The 26,200-nt window shown below is 38.9% G+C and overlaps 3 protein-coding genes across 4 annotated transcripts; 2 read left to right on the forward strand and 1 right to left on the reverse strand.

The window, feature by feature from the left end:
- Nucleotides 1-1,237: 1,237 nt before the first annotated feature.
- Nucleotides 1,238-11,864, forward strand: sypl2b (synaptophysin-like 2b). The gene is made up of 6 exons (XM_087782466.1): nt 1,238-1,400; nt 1,490-1,567; nt 2,652-2,770; nt 2,827-3,031; nt 10,920-11,105; nt 11,171-11,864. The coding sequence occupies exons 1-6, from the start codon at nt 1,383-1,385 to the stop codon at nt 11,288-11,290; spliced, it is 726 nt and encodes a 241-aa protein (XP_087638592.1). The 5' UTR covers nt 1,238-1,382; the 3' UTR covers nt 11,291-11,864.
- Nucleotides 11,865-12,157: 293 nt separating this feature from the next.
- atxn7l2b (ataxin 7 like 2b) lies at nt 12,158-16,444 on the forward strand. Its single transcript, XM_087781529.1, has 7 exons — nt 12,158-12,280; nt 12,946-13,011; nt 13,345-13,642; nt 13,883-14,212; nt 14,279-14,387; nt 15,159-15,277; nt 15,517-16,444. The coding sequence occupies exons 1-7, from the start codon at nt 12,184-12,186 to the stop codon at nt 16,010-16,012; spliced, it is 1,515 nt and encodes a 504-aa protein (XP_087637655.1). The 5' UTR covers nt 12,158-12,183; the 3' UTR covers nt 16,013-16,444.
- A 499-nt stretch (nt 16,445-16,943) lies between these two features.
- On the reverse strand, nt 16,944-22,134 carry amigo1 (adhesion molecule with Ig like domain 1). 2 transcript variants are annotated; one of them, XR_015709469.1, is made up of 3 exons: nt 22,045-22,134; nt 18,981-21,224; nt 16,944-18,946 (listed from the first exon to the last, which is right to left on the reverse strand). XR_015709469.1 is itself a non-coding variant. In XM_087782251.1 (2 exons), the coding sequence occupies exon 2, from the start codon at nt 21,150-21,152 to the stop codon at nt 19,602-19,604; it is 1,551 nt and encodes a 516-aa protein (XP_087638377.1). In that variant the 5' UTR covers nt 21,153-21,224; nt 22,045-22,134; the 3' UTR covers nt 16,944-19,601. The 2 variants fall into 2 exon arrangements, 1 of the variants encoding a protein (XP_087638377.1); XM_087782251.1 differs by having other exon boundaries at nt 16,944-21,224.
- Between the last annotated feature and the right edge of the window lie 4,066 nt (nt 22,135-26,200).

The raw sequence follows: 26,200 nt of genomic DNA on the forward strand, positions 1-26,200 counted from the left end.
AAGTGCATGTGATGGGCAGGAGGTCAACACACACACACACACACACACACACACACACACACACACACACACACACACACACACACACACACACACACACACACACACACACACACACACACACACACACACACACACACACACACACACACACACACACACACACACACACTCATGACCGGATCCTTGCAGGAGTCGTTGGGATCAAATAAAGCAAACTAGGTCATGTTGCTGTGAGTGAGGAGGAACCAGAGAGAAACTTAAGACTATCTCAGTTTATTGTCTTGTTTGATGAGTTTCTCAGTCAAACCAGTCTGACGCGTTTAAAGTATGTCCACGAGATGTTAACATCAGGTGCCTGTCAGACAGGTAGACACACCTGCGGCCAAAGCTTTCATGGCGATATTGTTACATAACATTATATCTTTCTGACTGTAAATCTTGTGCCAGGAAGCATCTGAGCAGCAGTAGGACCAGGAAGTCTCTGGAAAATAAACCCGAGAAGCTCCTTTAACTCGTAGATTTACTGTAGAATGCGTTAAATAAAGCTGTTAACTATGGAAATGCTGACCTCTAGTGGACGATAGTTGTAATGTTTGTGACATGTTTAAAGTCTTTATTTAATACATATCTTTATTTACTTTCTTAATGTTCTTTTCACACGTGACCAAACTATGTTGACTTCATTGACATTGATGTCCAACTTAATGACATAAGAATAATGTGGATAATAAATGTTTTTGTTATAAATATGTTTTTTTTATCGCGCTAAAAGGTCCACCTGAGAGGAGACAATAAATCACTAGATTATTTTATTATTTAACAACTAACCAATGACCTAATATGTCACTTTATATCCTGCTTTCTGTTTGTATTCCTCCTCGTAAACACAGCTGGTATTTAAAAAAGGGATTTAGTTTGTTTACTCTTGTAAATAATAGACTGTGAGAAAATGTAAGATTGAAGATAATTGTAGTTTAACAAAGACGTAAATAACAATAACAATAATAATTAAATGTATGTGGAAACTAACAGTGAAAACAGAAATTCAAATATAATAAATATAACGTGTTGATAGTAATACATGTAAAATATAAACGTTAAAACTTTTTTAACTAATTTATAATACTGTGATATGTAAGAGAAGAATGATCTCATAATATAAATATAAATATAAAATATGTGTATAAATCTATTAAAGTCCACGTCATTCCAGTTAGACGTGAATCCTCGACGTGCCTCCAACGCCCCGAGTGACGTCATCACGCCGCTGATCACGTGGTGTTCGAGACGTCTGGCCCATGAGCAGGACTTGAAGAAAAGTTTGACAACCTCCGCAGAATCCACTTCCAATCACCGGGACCGGATCGATACCTGCCGCCATGGAAGCAGTGGCGCAGGTGACACGGCCGTGACGTCACCAAAGAAAGTTTCCTGGAGAAAGTTTTTTTTTTTTTTTTTTAACTTTTTCTTCTTCGTTTCTCCGCAGAAAGTGCTGACGTCTGGGTTCGCGCTGGATCTGGGACCCTTGAAGGAACCTCTGGCCTTCATCCGCCTGCTGGAGTGGGTGAGTTTCTTGTTTAGGTTCGAGTTTATCAAAGTTTGTCAAAGTTTATCGAAGTTAAGGTGCGTCTTCTGACCGTTGAAAGTGTCTTGTGACCCGCGAGCGTGAAGTCATCCCTCGATCATCATGAGTCTGTGGAGCAAACTTAGTTTTATCTTCTTCACTTTTATCTTCTTCACTTTTATCTTCTTCACTTTAATCTTCTTCACTTTTATCTTCTTCACTTTTATCTTCTTCACTTTTATCTTCTTCACTTTATCTTCTTCACTTTTATCTTCTTCACTTTAACTTCTTCACTTTAACTTCTTCACTTTAACTTCTTCACTTTAACTTCTTCACTTTATCTTCTTCACTTTTATCTTCTTCACTTTTATCTTCTTCACTTTTATCTTCTTCACTTTAAACTTCTTCACTTTTATCTTCTTCACTTTTATCTTCTTCACTTTTATCTTCTTCACTTTTATCTTCTTCACTTTCACTTCTGGTTGTGATGAGGAAACATCTCTAACGGATCCTTCACGTGAAAACAAAACTCTGGGAGGAAACTATGAAATATTTTCAAAAGTATAAACAAATCTGTCATAAATCATCAGAAGTGACTCGTTCTTGGAGCTTCTGATGGAAGAAAGTATTTTTGTTTCTGTTATTCATGTCAATAAAGTTGCTTCATTTAAAAAACAACTCTTTCCACTTTAATCCAATTATATTATTGTGTTTTGATTCAAATGCATTTTAAAGTTTATTTTTAAAGTTATTAAACTAATCGCTTGAAAAACACACAAAAATGATTCTTTGAGTCGAAGAAAAGTGTTAAAAATCAACTTTTTCCTTCACAATAAAGAAGCAAAAGTATCTTCAGTTGAGACGATTAAATGTTTAAATCATTGATTTATGAAGAGAAACTTCTTGGAGAAGATCTTTAAACGTGAAGTTCGTGTTTGTGTCTGAAAACATTAAAACTGTTGAAACAGATTCTGCAGCGACTTCACTTCCTGCGCCGTCCAAGGTCGTCCAGGGTCGCGCTCCAGCCTGACTTCCTGTGGTAAGAGACGTGACTTCCTGTCACGAACATCTCTCTGTGCTGCAGGTGTTCGCCATCTTCGCCTTCGCCACGACGGCGGGTTACAGCGGCTCCACCAAAGTCAACGTCCAGTGCGCGGGCGCCGGCGTACAGGAAGTACACGCCGACTTCAACTACCCCTTCAAGTGAGTGGCGCCTCCTGGAGGACGACGTGAACCTCGACCTGACTCTGTTGACGCAGGTTACCTGATCACCCCTTCAACGTGCCCGACTGTCAGCCCAACCAGACCAGCACCAGCACCATGTACCTGACCGGAGATCACACCTCGTCCGCTCAGTACTTCGTGTGCGTCGGAGTTTTGTCGTTCATCTACTGCACGGCAACCATCGTCCTGTACCTCGGATACCAGCACCTGTACAGGGAGAGCAGTCGTGGACCAACCTTGGTACGTGTTATTATATGAAGGTCCATGATTGTCAGGTGTGTAGTATTGTTGAGTGTGTTAGTGTAGTAACAAGTATATATGTGTAGTATTGTTGAGTACTTGACTCTGGTGTTGTGTTAGTGTAGTAACAAGTATATATGTGTAGTATTGTTGAGTACTTGACTCTGGTGTTGTGTTAGTGTAGTAACAAGTATATATGTGTAGTATTGTTGCGTACTTGACTCTGGTGTTGTGTTAGTGTAGTAACAAGTATATATGTGTAGTATTGTCCAGTACTTGACTCTGGTGTTGTGATAGTGTAGTAACAAGTATATATGTGTTGTATTGTCCAGTACTTGACTCTGGTGTTGTGTTAGTGTAGTAACAAGTATATATGTGTAGTATTGTCCAGTACTTGACTCTGGTGTTGTGATAGTGTAGTAACAAGTATATATGTGTAGTATTGTCCAGTACTTGACTCTGGTGTTGTGTTAGTGTAGTAACAAGTATATATGTGTAGTATTGTCCAGTACTTGACTCTGGTGTTGTGATAGTGTAGTAACAAGTATATATGTGTAGTATTGTCCAGTACTTGACTCTGGTGTTGTGTTAGTGTAGTAACAAGTATATATGTGTAGTATTGTCCAGTACTTGACTCTGGTGTTGTGATAGTGTAGTAACAAGTATATATGTGTAGTATTGTCCAGTACTTGACTCTGGTGTTGTGTTAGTGTAGTAACAAGTATATATGTGTAGTATTGTCCAGTACTTGACTCTGGTGTTGTGATAGTGTAGTAACAAGTATATATGTGTAGTATTGTTGAGTACTTGACTCTGGTGTTGTGTTAGTGTAGTAACAAGTATATATGTGTAGTATTGTTGAGTACTTGACTCTGGTGTTGTGTTAGTGTAGTAACAAGTATATATGTGTAGTATTGTTGAGTACTTGACTCTGGTGTTGTGTTAGTGTAGTAACAAGAATATATGTGTAGTATTGTTGAGTACTTGACTCTGGTGTTGTGATAGTGTAGTAACAAGTATATATGTGTAGTATTGTTGAGTACTTGACTCTGGTGTTGTGATAGTGTAGTAACAAGTATATATGTGTAGTATTGTTGAGTACTTGACTCTGGTGTTGTGTTAGTGTAGTAACAAGTATATATGTGTAGTATTGTCCAGTACTTGACTCTGGTGTTGTGATAGTGTAGTAACAAGGATATATGTGTAGTATTGTTGAGTACTTGACTCTGGTGTTGTGATAGTGTAGTAACAAGTATATATGTGTAGTATTGTTGAGTACTTGACTCTGGTGTTGTGTTAGTGTAGTAACAAGTATATATGTGTAGTATTGTTGAGTACTTGACTCTGGTGTTGTGATAGTGTAGTAACAAGTATATATGTGTAGTATTGTCCAGTACTTGACTCTGGTGTTGTGATAGTGTAGTAACAAGGATATATGTGTAGTATTGTTGAGTACTTTACTCTGGTGTTGTGATAGTGTAGTAACAAGTATATATGTGTAGTATTGTCCAGTACTTGACTCTGGTGTTGTGATAGTGTAGTAACAAGGATATATGTGTAGTATTGTTGAGTACTTGACTCTGGTGTTGTGATAGTGTAGTAACAAGTATATATGTGTAGTATTGTTGAGTACTTGACTCTGGTGTTGTGTTAGTGTAGTAACAAGTATATATGTGTAGTATTGTTGAGTACTTGACTCTGGTGTTGTGTTAGTGTAGTAACAAGTATATATGTGTAGTATTGTTGAGTACTTGACTCTGGTGTTGTGTTAGTGTAGTAACAAGAATATATGTGTAGTATTGTTGAGTACTTGACTCTGGTGTTGTGATAGTGTAGTAACAAGTATATATGTGTAGTATTGTTGAGTACTTGACTCTGGTGTTGTGTTAGTGTAGTAACAAGTATATATGTGTAGTATTGTCCAGTACTTGACTCTGGTGTTGTGATAGTGTAGTAACAAGGATATATGTGTAGTATTGTTGAGTACTTGACTCTGGTGTTGTGATAGTGTAGTAACAAGTATATATGTGTAGTATTGTTGAGTACTTGACTCTGGTGTTGTGTTAGTGTAGTAACAAGTATATATGTGTAGTATTGTTGAGTACTTGACTCTGGTGTTGTGATAGTGTAGTAACAAGTATATATGTGTAGTATTGTCCAGTACTTGACTCTGGTGTTGTGATAGTGTAGTAACAAGGATATATGTGTAGTATTGTTGAGTACTTTACTCTGGTGTTGTGATAGTGTAGTAACAAGTATATATGTGTAGTATTGTCCAGTACTTGACTCTGGTGTTGTGATAGTGTAGTAACAAGGATATATGTGTAGTATTGTTGAGTACTTGACTCTGGTGTTGTGATAGTGTAATAACAAGTATATATGTGTAGTATTGTCCAGTACTTGACTCTGGTGTTGTGATAGTGTAGTAACAAGGATATATGTGTAGTATTGTCCAGTACTTGACTCTGGTGTTGTGATAGTGTAGTAACAAGGATATATGTGTAGTATTGTCCAGTACTTGACTCTGGTGTTGTGATAGTGTAGTAACAAGTATATATGTGTAGTATTGTCCAGTACTTGACTCTGGTGTTGTGATAGTGTAGTAACAAGTATATATGTGTAGTATTGTCCAGTACTTGACTCTGGTGTTGTGATAGTGTAGTAACAAGTATATATGTCTAGTATTGTCCAGTACTTGACTCTGGTGTTGTGATAGTGTAGTAACAAGGATATATGTGTAGTATTGTCCAGTACTTGACTCTGGTGTTGTGATAGTGTAGTAACAAGTATATATGTGTAGTATTGTCCAGTACTTGACTCTGGTGTTGTGTTAGTGTAGTAACAAGTATATATGTGTAGTATTGTTGAGTACTTGACTCTGGTGATGTGATAGTGTAGTAACAAGTATATATGTGTAGTATTGTTGAGTACTTGACTCTGGTGTTGTGATAGTGTAGTAACAAGTATATATGTGTAGTATTGTCCAGTACTTGACTCTGGTGTTGTGATAGTGTAGTAACAAGGATATATGTGTAGTATTGTCCAGTACTTGACTCTGGTGTTGTGATAGTGTAGTAACAAGTATATATGTGTAGTATTGTTGAGTACTTGACTCTGGTGTTGTGATAGTGTAGTAACAAGTATATGTGTGTAGTATTGTCCAGTACTTGACTCTGGTGTTGTGATAGTGTAGTAACAAGTATATATGTGTAGTATTGTCCAGTACTTGACTCTGGTGTTGTGATAGTGTAGTAACAAGTATATATGTGTAGTATTGTTGAGTACTTGACTCTGGTGATGTGATAGTGTAGTAACAAGTATATATGTGTAGTATTGTTGAGTACTTGACTCTGGTGTTGTGATAGTGTAGTAACAAGGATATATGTGTAGTATTGTCCAGTACTTGACTCTGGTGTTGTGATAGTGTAGTAACAAGTATATATGTGTAGTATTGTTGAGTACTTGACTCTGGTGTTGTGATAGTGTAGTAACAAGTATATATGTGTAGTATTGTCCAGTACTTGACTCTGGTGTTGTGATAGTGTAGTAACAAGGATATATGTGTAGTATTGTCCAGTACTTGACTCTGGTGTTGTGATAGTGTAGTAACAAGTATATATGTGTAGTATTGTTGAGTACTTGACTCTGGTGTTGTGATAGTGTAGTAACAAGTATATGTGTGTAGTATTGTCCAGTACTTGACTCTGGTGTTGTGATAGTGTAGTAACAAGTATATATGTGTAGTATTGTCCAGTACTTGACTCTGGTGTTGTGATAGTGTAGTAACAAGTATATATGTGTAGTATTGTTGAGTACTTGACTCTGGTGTTGTGTTAGTGTAGTAACAAGTATATATGTGTAGTATTGTCCAGTACTTGACTCTGGTGTTGTGATAGTGTAGTAACAAGAATATATGTGTAGTATTGTTGAGTACTTGACTCTGGTGTTGTGTTAGTGTAGTAACAAGTATATATGTGTAGTATTGTCCAGTACTTGACTCTGGTGTTGTGATAGTGTAGTAACAAGTATATATGTGTAGTATTGTCCAGTACTTGACTCTGGTGTTGTGATAGTGTAGTAACAAGTATATATGTGTAGTATTGTTGAGTACTTGACTCTGGTGTTGTGTTAGTGTAGTAACAAGTATATATGTGTAGTATTGTCCAGTACTTGACTCTGGTGTTGTGATAGTGTAGTAACAAGAATATATGTGTAGTATTGTTGAGTACTTGACTCTGGTGTTGTGTTAGTGTAGTAACAAGTATATATGTGTAGTATTGTCCAGTACTTGACTCTGGTGTTGTGATAGTGTAGTAACAAGTATATATGTGTAGTATTGTTGAGTACTTGACTCTGGTGTTGTGTTAGTGTAGTAACAAGTATATATGTGTAGTATTGTCCAGTACTTGACTCTGGTGTTGTGATAGTGTAGTAACAAGAATATATGTGTAGTATTGTCCAGTACTTGACTCTGGTGTTGTGATAGTGTAGTAACAAGTATATATGTGTAGTATTGTCCAGTACTTGACTCTGGTGTTGTGATAGTGTAGTAACAAGTATATGTGTGTAGTATTGTCCAGTACTTGACTCTGGTGTTGTGATAGTGTAGTAACAAGTATATATGTGTAGTATTGTCCAGTACTTGACTCTGGTGTTGTGATAGTGTAGTAACAAGTATATATGTGTAGTATTGTCCAGTACTTGACTCTGGTGTTGTGATAGTGTAGTAACAAGTATATATGTGTAGTATTGTTCAGTACTTGACTCTGGTGTTGTGATAGTGTAGTAACAAGTATATGTGTGTAGTATTGTCCAGTACTTGACTCTGGTGTTGTGATAGTGTAGTAACAAGTATATATGTGTAGTATTGTTGAGTACTTGACTCTGGTGTTGTGATAGTGTAGTAACAAGTATATATGTGTAGTATTATCCAGTACTTGACTCTGGTGTTGTGATCGTGTAGTAACAAGTATATATGTGTAGTATTGACCAGTACTTGACTCTGGTGTTGTGATAGTGTAGTAACAAGTATATGTGTGTAGTATTGTCCAGTACTTGACTCTGGTATTGTGATAGTGTAGTAACAAGTATATGTGTGTAGTATTGTCCAGTACTTGACTCTGGTGTTGTGATAGTGTAGTAACAAGTATATATGTGTAGTATTGTTGAGTACTTGACTCTGGTGTTGTGATAGTGTAGTAACAAGTATATGTGTGTAGTATTGTCCAGTACTTGACTCTGGTGTTGTGATAGTGTAGTAACAAGTATATATGTGTAGTATTGTCCAGTACTTGACTCTGGTGTTGTGATAGTGTAGTAACAAGGATATATGTGTAGTATTGTTGAGTACTTGACTCTTGTGTTGTGATAGTGTAGTAACAAGAATATATGTGTAGTATTGTCCAGTACTTGACTCTGGTGTTGTGATAGTGTAGTAACAAGGATATATGTGTAGTATTGTTGAGTACTTGACTCTGGTGTTGTGATAGTGTAGTAACAAGTATATATGTGTAGTATTGTCCAGTACTTGACTCTGGTGTTGTGATAGTGTAGTAACAAGTATATATGTGTAGTATTGTTGAGTACTTGACTCTGGTGTTGTGATAGTGTAGTAACAAGTATATATGTGTAGTATTGTCCAGTACTTGACTCTGGTGTTGTGATAGTGTAGTAACAAGTATATATGTGTAGTATTGTCCAGTACTTGACTCTGGTGTTGTGATAGTGTAGTAACAAGTATATGTGTGTAGTATTGTCCAGTACTTGACTCTGGTGTTGTGTTAGTGTAGTAACAAGTATATATGTGTAGTATTGTTGAGTACTTAACTCTGGTGTTGTGATAGTGTAGTAACAAGAATATATGTGTAGTATTGTCCAGTACTTGACTCTGGTGTTGTGATAGTGTAGTAACAAGGATATATGTGTAGTATTGTTGAGTACTTGACTCTGGTGTTGTGATAGTGTAGTAACAAGTATATATGTGTAGTATTGTCCAGTACTTGACTCTGGTGTTGTGATAGTGTAGTAACAAGGATATATGTGTAGTATTGTTGAATACTTGACTCTGGTGTTGTGATAGTATAGTAACAAGAATATATGTATAGTATTGTCCAGTACTTGACTCTGGTGTTGTGATAGTGTAGTAACAAGGATATATGTGTAGTATTGTTGAGTACTTGACTCTGGTGTTGTGATAGTGTAGTAACAAGAATATATGTGTAGTATTGTCCAGTACTTGACTCTGGTGTTGTGATAGTGTAGTAACAAGTATATATGTGTAGTATTGTCCAGTACTTGACTCTGGTGTTGTGATAGTGTAGTAACAAGTATATATGTGTAGTATTGTCCAGTACTTGACTCTGGTGTTGTGATAGTGTAGTAACAAGTATATATGTGTAGTATTGTTGAGTACTTGACTCTGGTGTTGTGATAGTGTAGTAACAAGTATGTATGTGTAGTATTGTCCAGTACTTGACTCTGGTGTTGTGATAGTGTAGTAACAAGTATATATGTGTAGTATTGTCCAGTACTTGACTCTGGTGTTGTGATAGTGTAGTAACAAGTATATATGTGTAGTATTGTTGAGTACTTGACTCTGGTGTTGTGATAGTGTAGTAACAAGGATATATGTGTAGTATTGTTGAGTACTTGACTCTGGTGTTGTGATAGTGTAGTAACAAGTATATATGTGTAGTATTGTCCAGTACTTGACTCTGGTGTCGTGATGGTGTAGTAACAAGGATATATGTGTAGTATTGTCCAGTACTTGACTCTGGTGTTGTGATAGTGTAGTAACAAGTATATATGTGTAGTATTGTCCAGTACTTGACTCTGGTGTTGTGATAGTGTAGTAACAAGTATATATGTGTAGTATTGTCCAGTACTTGACTCTGGTGTTGTGATAGTGTAGTAACAAGTATATATGTGTAGTATTGTCCAGTACTTGACTCTGGTGTTGTGATAGTGTAGTAACAAGTATATATGTGTAGTATTGTCCAGTACTTGACTCTGGTGTCGTGATGGTGTAGTAACAAGGATATATGTGTAGTATTGTCCAGTACTTGACTCTGGTGTTGTGATAGTGTAGTAACAAGTATATATGTGTAGTATTGTCCAGTACTTGACTCTGGTGTTGTGATAGTGTAGTAACAAGTATATATGTGTAGTATTGTCCAGTACTTGACTCTGGTGTTGTGATAGTGTAGTAACAAGTATATATGTGTAGTATTGTCCAGTACTTGACTCTGGTGTTGTAGTATTTACAGACCACATGACTCTTGAAGTCGTAACTGCTTTCATTTGTTTTCAAACCAAAATATGTCCAAACATCAGCTTTAAAAGCTGCTGGACTCACTGTATCCTCTCGTCCTCAGTCATCATTCTTCCATTAGCTGTAGAGGACGTAACGACTGCTGCCATCTATAGGCCGTAAATTAAATTGCAACAAAAACATGAAAAACACTGAATATTTGAATGTTAATTGTAAATAAACATATTATTTTATTTTAGACAGACTTTATTTGAATATAATCCATAAAATAAATGTTAATATTCACAGCAATAATATTTCACGTCTAATAATCATCATCAAATATATTTTATTTAACACTTTATTGAAATATAAACATGAAAGAACTTAAAATAAATGTGGTGTGAAAATAAAAGTTAAAACAAAAATATATCAGTAGATTATTATGAATATTGTTACATTATTGTGATATTTAAGTGTATCAATAGTTTGAAGTATGAGATGTTCCCTTGAATACTGCAGTTCTTCTTGAAGATCAGAGCTTCATCAGTTCTTCAAGAGCTTCATCAGTTCTTCAAGAGCTTCATCAGTTCTTCAAGAGCTTCATCAGTTCTTCAAGAGCTGCTTCATGTTCCTCAGGACCTGCTGCTGACCGCGGCCTTCGCCTTCCTGTGGCTGACCTCGGCGTCGGCTTGGGCCAAAGGTCTGACCGACGTGAAGTTCTCCACCAGCTCCGCGACCTTGATCTCGGTCATGGGCGTGTGCAGAAAGAACACCTGCACCCCAGGTGCTCTGCCTCACATGGGCCGCCTCAACGCCTCGGTGGTGAGTCCAGAACCTCCTGAACCTCCAGAACCTTCTCAGCGTCCTCTGATCATCTCTTCTGGCAGATCTTTGGCTTCCTCAACCTGATCCTGTGGGGGGGCAACTGCTGGTTTATCTTTAAGGAGACTCCCTTCCACAAGTCCAACCAGCCGGCCGACCCGGAAGCCAGCCCTCCTCCCATGTAGATCTTCTCCTGCAGTCCATGTCCGTCGTTTCACGTGCGCCTTCGAAAGTATCGTTTCGCTAACATTTTATTATTATTATTATTATTATAAAACAGGTTAATACGTGAATCCCTGCTGTCCTGGTTTAGCAAAAGCAGTTTAACACATTATTGTAGAACGTTTAGTGTTTTTATTGACGGACGATCATTTCGATTTAATTCAATTGAATATTTACCAGAGAGATGAAGATAAGAAGTTATTTAAATAAACATTTATGACGTAAAGCATCGACGCAAGGCGCCCCCTTGTGGCTCTTTGGTGACAGTGCGTATCGAAAAAGGTCAATTTAAAGGCTTGTTTGTTCTTCAGAGAATCTTTATCTCAACACGCGAGACGCCATTTTGTTTCTCCTCCTGTGTTTATGTTGTGTAACGAAATCCTACTTTAAAATATCATGTTACGCTTGTATTTTCTGACTGTTACGAGTATTTTGAGCAAATGTTGCTTCTTTGTTACTAACGATTTGTTGAAAATATCTATATTTTGAGCTTTTGTTGTCACATGGTATTTCTGAATAAAAATACCTGTATTTGCAGTTTGTATTTGTATGTATATCATGAAACATTTATTATATCACAAGTGAAATTGTACCTTAAGCTGAAGCATCGATACTTTGTTGATATTATGTTTATTTTTAACTACCTTTTTATTTTACGTCACTTCCTGAAAATAATAATCACCAGCCTAGTGTCGGTGAGAACCGCTCAGGTGAGTTTGGTTTAGATTTTTATCCTCTTTGTTTCAAGTTTATTAAACTTTGATTCCAAACTTCTAGTGTCAGGTTTGCGCGGGCACGTTTCGAGGCGCGCTCCGTCTGCGCAGGGACGCGCTCCTCGTGAGCGCGCAGGAGAGCGATGGCCGCCCTGGATCACCGGAACCGTCATCTGGACGCTTTTGTCGGATTAAAGTGGAGCCGCTGGATCGAGCGAGCGAGAGACTCTCCGTCTGAAGGTGAGTTTAGATCCGAGTCTCTCGCGACCTGTTCGTTGTTTTTATTTTTCTTCTTCATGACATTTTTGATCAAAACATTAATGAAGAGACACCAAAACAAAAGATCTGCTGGGTCCTAGTGCTCCCTGGTTACGTGTCAAACTTCAATTTTAATATTTAGTTTTTAATTTTGTGTTTCATTTAACATTTATATTGACTTGTTTAAACATTTACAAATGTATTGCTAACGTTAGCTAGTCTGTCAACAACAACAAGGTTTGTCGAAATACTATAAATAAAGTGCGAATGTGATTAAATAATTTAATACAAGACTTTTTAAATGATTGTTTGTATTTTTGTTAACATATAAAAACATTTTATTTCACTCTTAGTTGCTCAATGACTTGAATTATTTTGTGTTGTTCTCTTGTTCACACGGTGACGTTTTAATACCATTGTTGTATCAATTTGTGACGTAAAATAGTCTTAAAATTAAATATTTGTCTTTGACATCGTTTGAGTTGTTAGTGAAGGAAACTTAATAAAGATTCAACTTCTCTCGAAAGTATTTTGAAGCTTTTAAACAAACTTGTTGTGTTTGTATGAGAAACTTTTCTGTGTCTTTGTTGTGGATCCAGAACATTTGTCAACAGTTGTTACGACAAGAATCATTTGAACGTTTGCAGATGTTTTCAATCATCGAGACAAACAAGAAAAGAGCAGCTTTGAGGCGATGACTCTGCGTAAAGAAGGTAAAAACAAGTGTTTTTTAATGGTTACATTTCTAGTTCAAGTAATAATACAGAATATATAAGTAAAAACAAGTGTTTTTTAATGGTTACATTTCTAGTTCAAGTAATAATACAGAATATATAAGTAAAAACAAGTGTTTTTTAATGGTTACATTTCTAGTTCAAGTAATAATACAGAATATATAAGTAAAAACAACAGCAATAAGGCGACAGAAATGTTCTTACAAATACTACCATATGGATCCTTCAATGTTCTGCTTGAATATCACTTGTATATTCAAAGATATTTAAATACTTGTATGACTTGATGACGTCTCCATGTTTCCGCCACAGACATGCACATCTTCGGTCGTTGTCCGGCTCACGACGAGGTCTCTCTGGTGGTCTGCGGTCACTGCGGGTTGCTGGTCAAACCTCCAGCCTTCGAGCAACACTGTGAGCGACGACACCAGACGTCGCTGAGGACGTGTGGCCTGCTGTGTGCTGCCCCCGCGACGCAGCGACCCAGGAGATCCACCAACACCTCGTCTTCTCAGGAGAAGAAGGGTCTCGAGGTGAAGGTCGACCCGGTGTCGTCGGCCTCGTCGCTGGGGCAGCACGGAACCAGCAGAGCTCCACCAGAGACCGAGAGGTTTTTTAACTTATTCTTTGAATTATACACACGGCTTTAAAACATGTAATTAATTAATGAACATTAGCCCCTAAATGTTGAATATTAATCAATTTTAAACTTCTATTATTTAAAAGATTTTAAGAAGCAAATTTACATGATTTGTCTTATCAATGTATTTACAGGACAAGCTGAGTAAAATAAATACATATTTTAATTTTCTGATATTATTTTTGATTTATATTTGATTTCTCTCGACAGTTTCCCAGCAGAGGAAGCGGTTCCTCTAGGGGGCGCTGTGTCCCAACACCAGCCGGCTCTAACATCTCCTGCAACAGTTCCTGCTTCTCCCTTGAAGTCTGAGTCCAAGAACCTCCAGCTGGAGTCCTCCTCCAGCAGAAACCTGCTCAGAACCTGCTGGACTTCTCTACCTCACGCCAGCAGGAGAACATGCAGCGACGACGACCGCGAGGAAGAAACAAATCTTCACGTCCTCAGAAGAAATGGTGGATTTTCTTTGACAGAGAAAGACGAGAAACTTCCTGAGCGAACGCCAGGAAACATGTCTGTTGACTTCAGCGTCAAACTCAGGTTCTTGTCGTGTAAATGACTTTCTTTTCTCCTCATTTTCAAACCAGTTTTTCATTTGTGATCCAGGTGTGAACGTTCAGTTACAGTCGAGGTCGAACCACAGTTTGATCTTCTGTGTGAGGAACAGATTCAAGAGCAACTTTCAGCCTCAACCTTTCATCCCAAACCTCTCGGCGTGAGATTCATCCTCAACATCATCAACAATATATACATTATAAATATAATGTATGTTTTAATATACATCATAAATATAATATATATTATTTATACATCATAAATATAATATATACATCATAAATATAATATATATAATAATATAAATTATAAATATAATATATACATCGCAAATATAATATATATAATGAATATAATCTATATAATCTATATATCATAAATATAATATATACATCATAAATATAATCAATATAATAATATACATTATAAATATAATCAATATATATACATCATAAATATAATCAATATAATAATGTACATTATAAATATAATCAATATAATATATACATCATAAATATAATATATATAATAAATACATCGTAAATATATATAAATAATAATGTAAATAATATAATCTGAGGAAACATAAATATAATCTATACAATGAATACATAATATATAATAATATAAATCATAAATATAATCTTTACAATAAATACATCATAAATATAATCTATATAATAAATACATCTTAAATATAATATATATAATAATATACATCATAAATATATATAAATAATAATATGAATAATAAGATCTGAGGAAACGTAAATATAATAAATGAGAATCTATACAATTAATACATCATAAATATAATCTATACAATAAATACATCATAAATATAATGTATATAATAAATACATCATAAATATAATGTATACAATGAATACATCATAAGTATAATTTCATCTAAACATGTGTCTTTGAACAGCTCTGCACGTTTGGATGTCGTTCTCTCAGCTGCAGCTTCTTCACCTTCGACAGACGTTTCCATCACCTGAGGTTTGCTCTCAGTGCCATGATGGAGGCTCAGAGCACACGCGTGTGGAAGTGAGTCACGTGTCTCATGTTCACACCTCACAGTCTTTATACCATGTTGTTGTTTTTAATGTTTATTTGTAAAGAGTTTGTTTTCAAATCTTCTCTCGTGTAATAATATTATTAATGTGTTATTACCATATTTATCTCTAACAACACAAGATCTCAAGCTAAACTCATGATGTCATCTTCTATAATAATTGTCATTATTCAACTATTTTTACATTTTAAAGAATGTTTTTTCTTCACAGGAAAATTCCCAAAGTGCCGCCAAGTCTCAGGTCCCGTCAAGTCCAGCCTGGAGGTCCAGGTCTGGCTGTGACTCACCTGGAAATGAAACCTCTGGTCTCTGACAACCTGAGCAACTTCAAGAGTGTCGAGCGAAGCCTCGTGCGAGATGATCAACTCTCACGAGTCACCGGACGAGTCAACGGACGAGTCACCGGACGAGTCACCGGACGAGTCACCGGACGAGTCACCGGACGAGTCACTGGACGAGTCAATGGACGAGTCAATGGACGAGTCAATGGACGAGTCAATGGACGAGTCACCGGACGAGTCAATGGACGAATCACCGGACGAGTCCACCGGTCGGACAAACTGTCGTCGCTGAAGCAAAGAGCAGCATCTGCTCACAGGAGCGTCGTGCTCAAGGGCAGAAGTGAACCACAGACTCTGGCCAAGTTTCAGCGTCTGTCCTCGACTCACCGTCGGAGGAAAGATCCGAATCATTCGTCGCTCGTGTGACGTGTGAGCGTCGATGTCAGGAACCAAAGTCACCAGAAAATGTATTTTTCTACACATGTCGTCGTTTCAGGTCAATAAAGAAGAATTCTACCTCAGAGCAGTTCAAACTCACAACCTTCAGCTTTTGTTGCTTCAACGTCAGTCACGTGTTGACCTTCGCATGTCAATCATTGACGATGTTCATTCGAGTTTTTTTAGAAGGTATTTTACAGGTTTTTAGGTCATGTTTAAATTTATTTATAGTTTGAATAGTGTGTATATATGTATATATATACACACACGTTTATATATATATGTGTGTGTATATATATACTGTAATTGTCTACATCTATTTAATAATTGCATACTTTCAAGAGAGATCTGAGGACAAATATTTTACTACCTTTATCTTCTCACCCACTTACTTTATCATTAAAATATTTTTAAATGTAATCTGTTTTGTTTGCGTCTCTTCGGCTTTTAGTTTTGACACCTCGTCCCCCTCTATCCAGCGGCACCAGATCACTGACCCTGTAGCTCTGGGACTCGAACCCAGGATCCTTGGGTCAGTAAGCAGGTGCTGAACCCACTGAGCCATCAACACACATGAGTCCATGAGATCCAGAGACTCTTTGACCTTCAGCTCCATCCTCCTGCTTTAAAAGAACCAGTGACTGGAGCAACAGGACCGCCTGGGATTCGAACCGACATACATTGATAAATACATAAATAATAATATGTATAGATAAAAACATAAATACTTGTATAGATAAATACATAAATAATTATATATAGATAAATACATAAATAATTACTGTACATATATGAGTAACACACACAGTCATTACCAGTTAAAGTATCAATAACTAACTCGGAGCTAAACGAGCTTCACTGAAGATCCAGTAATTTTCTTCTAAGACACAGAAACACGATCCGTGGTTTGAACCTTTTATTCATTGAATACATGAGTTGCACCTTTTGTTCTCCTGCAGTCACAGAAGCTCTAATTCATGCACAAACCACTTCACTCTCCGCCTGTACTTACTTGACCCGCGGATCGATACACTGAGCTTTTAATGGCTGCACTTTCCTGGAACACTTGAAGAAGTTTGTCCACGACACTGAGGATGATCATGAATGATTGAACACGTCCATCGTCTCAGACTCTGAACGGACCAAAGTTTTATCAAAGAAATGTTGAAGACGAGAGAGTGAACGACACATGATGGACATGAGATCACACTTGACACCAGAACTTATCAATACACAGAGAAGTGAGTTCAATACATCGATGATCAATAAGTTCTGAGGTTTTCTTCTCCTCAAGAGTCAACAACCTCCAGAAACAACTTATTACCACGTGTTTCATTTAAGACGATATTTGTGTTGCTGTCTCTCCACCTGGTGTTCCTCTGAGGGAGAGTAGAGTGAGTCACACACACACACACACACACACACACACACACACACACACACACACACACACACACACACACACACACACACACACAGAAGTGTGACTTCCTCTTTTCTCCCACGCAGGAGAAGATGCAAATAATCTTGTGATTGAACGTCAAAATGCTGCTCCAGCTCACAGCGCCGGGATGTTTGGTGTCAGATACGAGATGGTGTTTGGTTCTGATCTGAGATGATTCTACACTGACGTGTTGTTGCTGCAGCACGAGGGTCGAACACATGATGGAGCGACAGGAAGATGTTCCAGTGGATGAAGTGGAAACAATGATGACAACAAACTTGATTGTGTCAGTCTTGTTGACGACAGACTTTCTTCTCCAGAACAATCCATGAGAATTCATCGTCGCTGAGATGTTTCAGTGAAATACATCAGAATATGATTCATGTTTCAAGACTAAACAAGAATTCCTTTAATTGACCTTCAGTCTTATGACTCTCAGAAGAAACTGACGACAACTTTGTGTAGCTGTGACGCACAATTACACTCACTTGCTGGTTTCCTTGTACAAACAAAGGTAAAGAAATGATATTATTGATGAAAGATAGACTTAAAGATGATACATGAAGAAGCAGAATCATTTTACAGTGATGTCTTCAGACACGTCGCACAAGTCTTTTCTAATTCATCACAACATGGTCGTAAATATTCCAGAGAAACTAGACTTTCATCAGATGTTTATACTACGAGAACATTTATGACCAACGAACCTTCATTTTAGATAAATATATGGAAAGGAAGACGACTTCTTAAAGTGACATCACTATTTTATTTTCATTTGAGAAGATTCAGATTTAGTATATAGTTTTTGTCTGTAGTTTCTGTAAAACAGTGACTTTTTTGGCTGTCGGTAAAATGTCAGCTTCATAAACACAATTAGTTTCTAATTGTAATCATTAAAAGAACATTTGTCTGAGTAGATAAATATTATTAAATAATAAAATAATAATTAGGTGGATTAGCTAGTTTTTTCATATTTTTAGTTTAAAAAAAAGTTGATACAGAAATATACTTAGTGGGACTATTCGAAATACTTTTTAATGGAAGAAAACTTATTAAGTTATTCTAGTCAAGAAATATACCAAAAATCTATTTTCTCTTTTATTTCGCTTCCTCATCACGTTCTCAAAATGTCTTCTCCGTCAAACACGTCTTAATGAAGCTAACATGCTAACTCAGTAGCATGTTAGCACGACAAAGCTAAATGCTAAAAATCCTGCGTGTGGCGCTAATGTCAAACATGCTAACAGTTAATATGTGGCAGGATTCATGCACTAGTTTGAAGTTACAAAGGTTAATGGAGGAACATGTTGTTCTGGTTTCACTTCCTGAACTGTGACATGAACATGTTCGCGGTCGTTCTAACACGTGCTACGTTGTTGGCGTGTCGTCGTCCGACGGAAACCAGCGGAAGGAAAGCGCTACCTGTTTACAGACGAGACAAATGTGTTGACATCAGTCCGAACAAGAGTCGTCTTTGTCTCGACCTGTCGTTGACGGACGACTGTTGTTGACGGACGACTGTTGTTGACGGACGACTGTTGTTGACGGATGACAGTCGTTGACGGACGACTGTTGTTGACGGACAACAGTCGTCGACAGTCGTTGACGTGGATCTGTGAGATCATTTGTGCTGTTTCTGGAACCTGAGTTACTAAAGAAAGTTATCAAATCATAAAGTCATGAATCTCTGTGTTTATCTTGTCAGTCGACGACTGGATCCGTCAAAAATTAACAACAATAATTATTTTAACAATAATTATTGACTCATAAATAATTATATTATTTTAAAAGCAGATTTTCTGGATTGAAACGTCAACGTTGATCTTAGATCAGTTTGTTTGTGTTTACGAATGTTCTTGACCAATGGCAGCATTGCTGAGGAGCAACATCTTAATAAACATATTGTTTAAATCTACTTGTTAAACTCTAACGACGATTTCCTTCCAACGCGTCACTTCCTGAGTCTCTTGAGACTCTCCTTCCTTCACAGTATAAATAATAAGTGCTACACATCAAGATGCTGGAAATGTTCTGCTTATATTCACCACAAGACTCTTCAAAGTTTTCCCTTTAAGATCCGTATAATCCACGACTACTGGGAAGTTGTTCAACTAAAGCGTGGCCCGGTGAGTCTCAGACCATCATGGGCGTGTCTGAAAAGACGGAACTGATGGACTCTGCTACCGACTTCTTCCTCTTCCCCTTCATGAGCGAGCCTCCCTCGGCGTCTCCCTCCTCGTCCTCCTCGTCCTCCTCGTCCTCGGCGCCGGTCGGGTTCAGTTTCCCGTTCTGTCTCTGCGACTCCTTGGCGTCTATGAAAGCCACGTGTCGGTTGAGCTCGCCCTTGAGCTCGGGGTCCACGTGGGTGGGCGTCACGCTGAGCATGGACGAGTGGATGCTGTCGTCCCCGCGACCTTTGCCCTTGTTGGGGCAGCAGAAGCAGCGACAGGGCGTCAGGTACAGGTACATGAGCACCAGGACCACGCTGGCCAGGCAGCCCACCAGCGTGGTGTAGGCCGTGTTCAGCGACTCTCCGCCGCCGTGCATGGTGAAGTTGTGCACCTTCAGGACCACGTAGATGGTCTCGTTCCAGGCCTCGCTCATGACGGTGCAGGTGTAGACCCCGGAGTCCTCCGCCATGACGGGATGGATCTGCAGGTTTCCGTCTGAGAGGGTCTTGGCGGTCTGGTTGCTCTGAGGAACCACAGGAACGTTGCCGGGCAGAGTCCAGGCCTTGACCACGTCCCTGTGTTTGGTGTCGCACTTCAGGATCAGCGTCTGCTCCAGGTACGCCTCCAGCTCCTCCTCCTTGAAGGTGCTGCAGTTCATGCTGTCCCCGCTCAACTCGAAGACCCGCACCTGGGTCTTGTGTGGACCCGGGAGGACGCACGTGAAGTCGTCTCTGAAGTCCATGGCTGAGTTGAGCTTGCGGATGTACCAGTGGGAGAGAAGCGAGTAGAGGTCACAGTGGCACAGCAGGGGGTTGTTGTGGAAGTAAAGCCCGTTTCTGATGTAGGCGGGCAGAACCTGCAGCTCATCCAGGGGCAACGACTTGATCTTGTTGGAGGAGACGTCCAGCAGGACCAGTTGTTCCAGTCGAGACTTGTCCTTGACCAGCTCCACGGGGAACCTGGAGATCTGATTCTGGCTCAGGTACAACTTCTGAAGGTTGACCATACCGATGAAGGCGGAGCGTTCGATCAGGGTGATCTGGTTGTGGTACAGCAGGAGAACCTCCAAGTGGACCAGGGGCTCGAAGACAAACTCCTCCAACTTCTTCAGACTGTTGGACGACAGGTCCAGGAACCGCAGCTGCTTCACGTAGACGAACGCCTCCAAGGACAGGAAGTGGAGGCCATTGTGGCTCAGCAGCAGGTTGTGGAGTTTGGGGAGTCGGACCTGCGTCCACTCCGAGCGCAGCAGGCCGATCTCGTTGTAGCTCAGGTCCAGGACGGTGGTGTAGAGCGGGATCTCGCTGGGCACGGAGCTCAGGTTCATCTTGGAGCAGCTCACGATGTTGGAAGCGCAGATACAGTTCCTGTGACAGTCCACCACGGTGGTGCCCAGACCCGCGGGCAGCCACAGAACAGTCATGACCAGAGTGAAGGTCCACCTGGACCTCCTGCTCCCGCCAGGTAAGATCTCCAACCCGTGTCCTCCTGGCGTGAGGGACGGCTGCAACATGGTGTCGGCTGGTGCGGATGGACACGCTGAACTAAGACGTCATGATCAAGGTCGGAGGAGTCGAGAGCTTCGCTGCAGGAGAGAAGAAGAAGTTACTTCAAGATCTCCAGCTCTGGACCAACGAGAATCAACTGTTCGTACGTTCAAACAGTGATGTTGCCACAATGACACAAACATTTACAATATTCTTCATAAAAATGTTGTAATAATATATATTTGTTAATATTCTGGAGTGTGTTATATGTACTATATATATATTATACATTATACACATTAGACATGAACAGATATGTCATGAATGATCATGGAAATGGGATCAAACACACTTTAGTTCAAGGAAAGTAGATGTTGGTTTAAACTATGAAATAACTTCTGAAAGTCAACAGCGTTTTGTAAACAAATCCTGTCTTTCCATCATCAATCCATGACCAGACAATAAAATCACATTTATTTAGTGTTATTTCACTCGTTCTAATGTGGAATCAAAGTATCTGGAGAGGATTTTGATTCTCCGTGAAAAGAATGACTTTCAAGGACACAAATAAATCTCCTCCATCTCTGAGCCTGTTTGCTCTGACATGTCTTCTCTCTCACACACACACGCACACACACACACACACACACCGAGGAACAAAGTTTACACTGCAGCCGTGCACATCTTTGAACACACGCACACACACACGCACTGACACTCCTCAGCATCGATCCATCCCATCATCCCTGCTGTAGCATCAATGACGCATCAGCTGCACATGGACACAGAAGCTGTAAAAATAGCTTCATGTTGTGTTGTGTTGTGTTGTGTTGTGTTCTACACGTCCGTGTGTGCGGGTCCAGCCTGGAAACATCGTGTAACCGTCGAGAAGAAGAAGAAGAGACATGAACATCTTACCTGCAGACATGAGGAGCTGAGAGTCATGAAGCAGCTGCTGTGGTGCGTTCACGGTCCTGCTGCAGAGATGCGAGTGCGTCTGAAGAGAGAGAGAGAGAGAGAGAGAGAGAGAGAGAGAGAGAGGGAGAGAGAGAGAGAGAGGAGGAGGAGGAGAGATGCTCGGGAGATGCTCGGGAGATGCTCAGAAGACTGATCCAGGATCCAGAGAAATGATAGAAAAACAAAGATTGTTGGGAGTTTCACTCGAGAATCCTTGTTGTTTCCGCGACACGTTCGAGTCTCTCGTCCGGAGATCATTGATGACGAGAAACTGTTTCCGCCTCAGAGGCTGCAGAGAAACACGAGACCTCAGAGACATGATGGTCCACAGAACCACCTCAGAACCAGAACCAACATTTGTGCAAGAGCTTCATCTGATCTTTACTCAAAGTAGAAAACCTCGTTTTTATTGATGAATCAACAGATAAATACCTTGTTTTTATTTGTATTATTTCTTTTTGTGTCTTCAAAGCATCTTATTTAATGAGAATAAAACATCATTTACAAAACATTTCTTTCCACTATAAGTAAGTTTCATTCACATTCATTCACATCTTGGTTTTTCTCTTTTTCCAGTTTTAATTCTCAATAAGACTCGTTTGAACGACAGAAAGATAAGATAAATCTTCTACCACGAGGAGGTCAAACTCAGTCGTACAAGGACATCTCGGTGTTACTGGAAATCTACGTATAATAATCTTTATAGATCAACATTCATCTATTTTTAACCAGCGAGCCTCATGAAATAACTTGAGTTTGACACGTGTGCTGTAATATATTGATGTGAGAGACTGGTTTGAATTGATTAAGTATGAACGCTGATGTTTAATATTTCTTGTTTGAATTCAAATCACAATTTATCGTAGAATAATCATCACCTTTTACTGAGCTGGAATAAATGGTGAATAAATGATGAATATTTCAGTGTTTCATTCACATCAGCCGCCACTATGATTCAAGTCATGGTTTGATGTGAAATCACTTGAATGAGACATTTTGTTTGTCAATAAATGTATTTTAAAGCTGTGTCCGCTTCAGGACATTGGACAGTTCCTGCTGGAGTGACAGGCGTGTTCACGAGCCGGTGGGGAAACCGTCTCTTCTGCTCATGTAAACAAGAGAATCCTCCCACACGAGGCTATTTGAGAAGAAGAGTCTCCTCGATTCACAGATCTGCAGCGAGAGAAGCTCAGTGAGCTCCAGAGAAGCAGGAATCATATCAATAATAGTATGAAGAGATGTCAACAGACTCGTCAAATCTCTTCAGAAATGGTTCAGAACCAAAGTGTGGATCTAAACTGACAGAGACAAAAGTCATTCATTAGTATTTATTAGTGAACACAAAGGATATGACGACAAATTCTTATTAAACAGCTTATTCCCAGTGTTCCAGGGTTGCAGCCACAGTCTCACCAACGTTATTTTTCTTTTTGTTTCATTGAATTATTTTAATTGTATTTTATTTGTGTTTATGTTGAAACCGTTTCTATTTCTGTTTCTACTGTGAATCTGATGAAAACTCAAACGTTGAATTAAAGCAACTTCATATTTTATTATCACTTATGTAGGTTTGATGTCAGACGGAGAACGAGAATCTCTGTCTCTTACAAGAGATTCAGAGAAAAACATTTATTTCTCACAGTTCAACTGAAATAAACGACATGTTTTTTTCCCCTTCTTTCTCCATAAACTTGAAAGATCCTCGAAGGAGTGTGAGATGAAGGTGTGGACGTAGATGAGTGTGAGACCTCCGTCTGACCACAGATTTGTGGCTCTGCTCGCGAGATGGAAATGATTAATGCTGCGTTCGGCTCAGACTTCCTGCTGTGATTGGGATGGCGTTGCCTGGCAACTGCCTGCGGCCTTTGGGTTTCTGGCAAATGTGAAATGGCCTTTCTCTCCTCCTCCCTTCTTACCTGCTCACGTGACACGCCGGCTTCCACGAAGAGCGTGTGAAGATGGTGACTCACTTCAACGTTAAATTCCAGGTGATTTGAAGCTGTGTGTGCGTTCAATGTTGTCGTCTGACGAGATCGTGTTTCCTAAATCTGAGAGCCATCGTCTGCTATCATGTGATCACCTGATGTTGACACAGAGAAGAGCTTTTCCTGCTCCACCTGCCGCTCTGCTGTCAGAGTAAACACGTGTCTGGTTGACACAACACACAACACACAAACACAGCTACACACAATCAGATGCTGCAGCTGCAACAAGAGTCTCTTTTTAGCTGCTCGTCATCTTCTCGTCTGAAGTCGAGCACTGAAATAAGAACAGGAAATTAAGTTTAATTTACCAGAACGTGACTTCTTGGTATGAACGAGAAATTCAGTATTTGCTTCTATTATAAGCAAAATTTTAACAAAATTAATCGATATTAAAATGACTGAGAACGAGTCAAATGTTGTTCAGAAATAAAAATAATAACAGTAAACCTATTTATAATCATTCATATCGTGTGTGTTTCAGTTGTTTCCTTGTTTGACAATTTAAGGGAAAATATATATATTTAGAAACAATACTGAGAGAAAAACTCATCTTTGTTATCTTGAGCTAAGATGGTGTCATTTTAGTTTATTCAATTTATAAAAGAAAAGTAGATGTTACAATATATTTTATATATATTTACTGCATGGATTAAAAAACAATGTACTTATAGGATACAATGATTTAAGTGAATACAACCTAGTAAAGTATCAAACCAGGGCGTCAACAATGTTCTCAACATGATATAAAACGTCTGGTCAGAAGCGTCGTGTTCTCGTCGCAGGTCAACACGTCGGAATGTTTGGTCGCTTGTTTAATGTGTGAGTCACTGGTGGATCCTGAATAAATCAGCTGCCGGTCACTAAGACAGGATCAACTCTCAGGTTTCTCACCTGCAACACGAGAAGGAAGTGGAAGAGTGTGAAATCAAATGTACCTGCCGCTCTTGTCGATAATGCCGGTTACCATGGCGACCCAGTCCATCTCGTACAGGGGTGCGGGTTCATTGAACAATTAGAAGCCGAGGGTGAGCACATGCTTCAATGAATCAGTGTGTGAGACTTTTTGTTCTGCCATCGCTTAGCAACAAGGATTAGCAGCGATGCTGGAGACTTCTCTGAATCATGGAGGTTTCAGGTGTCGACGACGACAGTGATCAGGGCATGAGCTCCATGTCATCGCGGCCACTTCGCTCAGAACCATCACTGAGGCACAAACACTGTCATGTACTGGATCCAACAAGAGAGAATTGAATCCTGAAAGTTTGATTTCCAGGTGAGAGGAAAGATGTCATTGAGATTTGAAGCTGAGCCTCTTAGAAATCTAATGATTCCTGGAAGAAAAATAAGATTCAATTAATTTATCGTGTCTAACTCTGAAGATGATTGAAGTATTTTACTTCTAACTGACTGATCCACTTAAGAACTCTTCATCCTCCCTGACAAGAATCAAATTATCGTCAAGTGTCGCTCAAATTTGAGTCAAATTATTACCTTAATTATTTCCTTTCAATGCCTGATGTTCAGTGGCAAAGTAGATGTGCCATTATATTCAATTATTATATATATTTATTGAGATATATAATAGACTTACTTATTTTCTGTTTCTAACCTTCTTCATCGTTCCCCCTTTTATTTCCTCCTCTTTCTTCTCATCTGTGATCTCTTTCCTCTCTTCTTCAGCTTCTGTCGTCATCAACGACCAGTGTCACCATATACAGGACAGAAGGCAGAACCTGGAAGGACTTGGACGTAGAACATATTTTAAATAAATAAATAAAGTTGCTTCAATCACATACAAAAAGTTAAGTTAAAAAAAACACCCTTCATTTTATTGAAAATATTTATCTTTGATTAAAGCAACGTTTTGATCGAACCAAACGCTGTTTTGTTTGAATAATAAACCAAACTAACTTCACAAGAGAAAAGACAGGAAAAAAAGCATTTTCTACTCCCAGCTCCTGTGGAAGCCGGTGAAGCAGGCGCAGGACGTGCAGTTCTTCCCGGATAATGACTGTCAACAACCCTGTTATCTTTGCCAAGAGCCCATCGAGCCGGAGTAGGTGTTGAGTCTGACCTGCTTTCATCAGGCTCTCAGTCCAGGTCTCTGCACGTCTCTCTCTCCGCCAGAAACA

Source organism: Callionymus lyra, chromosome 19 (assembly GCF_982586985.1).
Source record: "Callionymus lyra chromosome 19, fCalLyr1.hap1.1, whole genome shotgun sequence".
NCBI lineage: Eukaryota > Metazoa > Chordata > Actinopteri > Syngnathiformes > Callionymidae > Callionymus > Callionymus lyra.

What these genes read in the sequence shown, in the direction of transcription:
- sypl2b (XM_087782466.1), top strand. An exon ending in TCATCCGCCTGCTGGAGTGG is followed by an intron (nt 1,568 to 2,651) that starts GTGAGTTTCTTG and finishes TCTGTGCTGCAG; the next exon opens with GTGTTCGCCATCTTCGCCTT. An exon ending in GCCGCCTCAACGCCTCGGTG is followed by an intron (nt 11,106 to 11,170) that starts GTGAGTCCAGAA and finishes CTCTTCTGGCAG; the next exon opens with ATCTTTGGCTTCCTCAACCT.
- amigo1 (XM_087782251.1), bottom strand. Translation starts at nt 21,152, where the DNA reads ATGTTGCAGCCGTCCCTCACGCCAGGAGGACACGGGTTGGAGATCTTA.
- atxn7l2b (XM_087781529.1), top strand. Translation starts at nt 12,184, where the DNA reads ATGGCCGCCCTGGATCACCGGAACCGTCATCTGGACGCTTTTGTCGGA. An exon ending in TTCATCCCAAACCTCTCGGC is followed by an intron (nt 14,388 to 15,158) that starts GTGAGATTCATC and finishes GTCTTTGAACAG; the next exon opens with CTCTGCACGTTTGGATGTCG. An exon ending in CAGAGCACACGCGTGTGGAA is followed by an intron (nt 15,278 to 15,516) that starts GTGAGTCACGTG and finishes TTTTCTTCACAG; the next exon opens with GAAAATTCCCAAAGTGCCGC.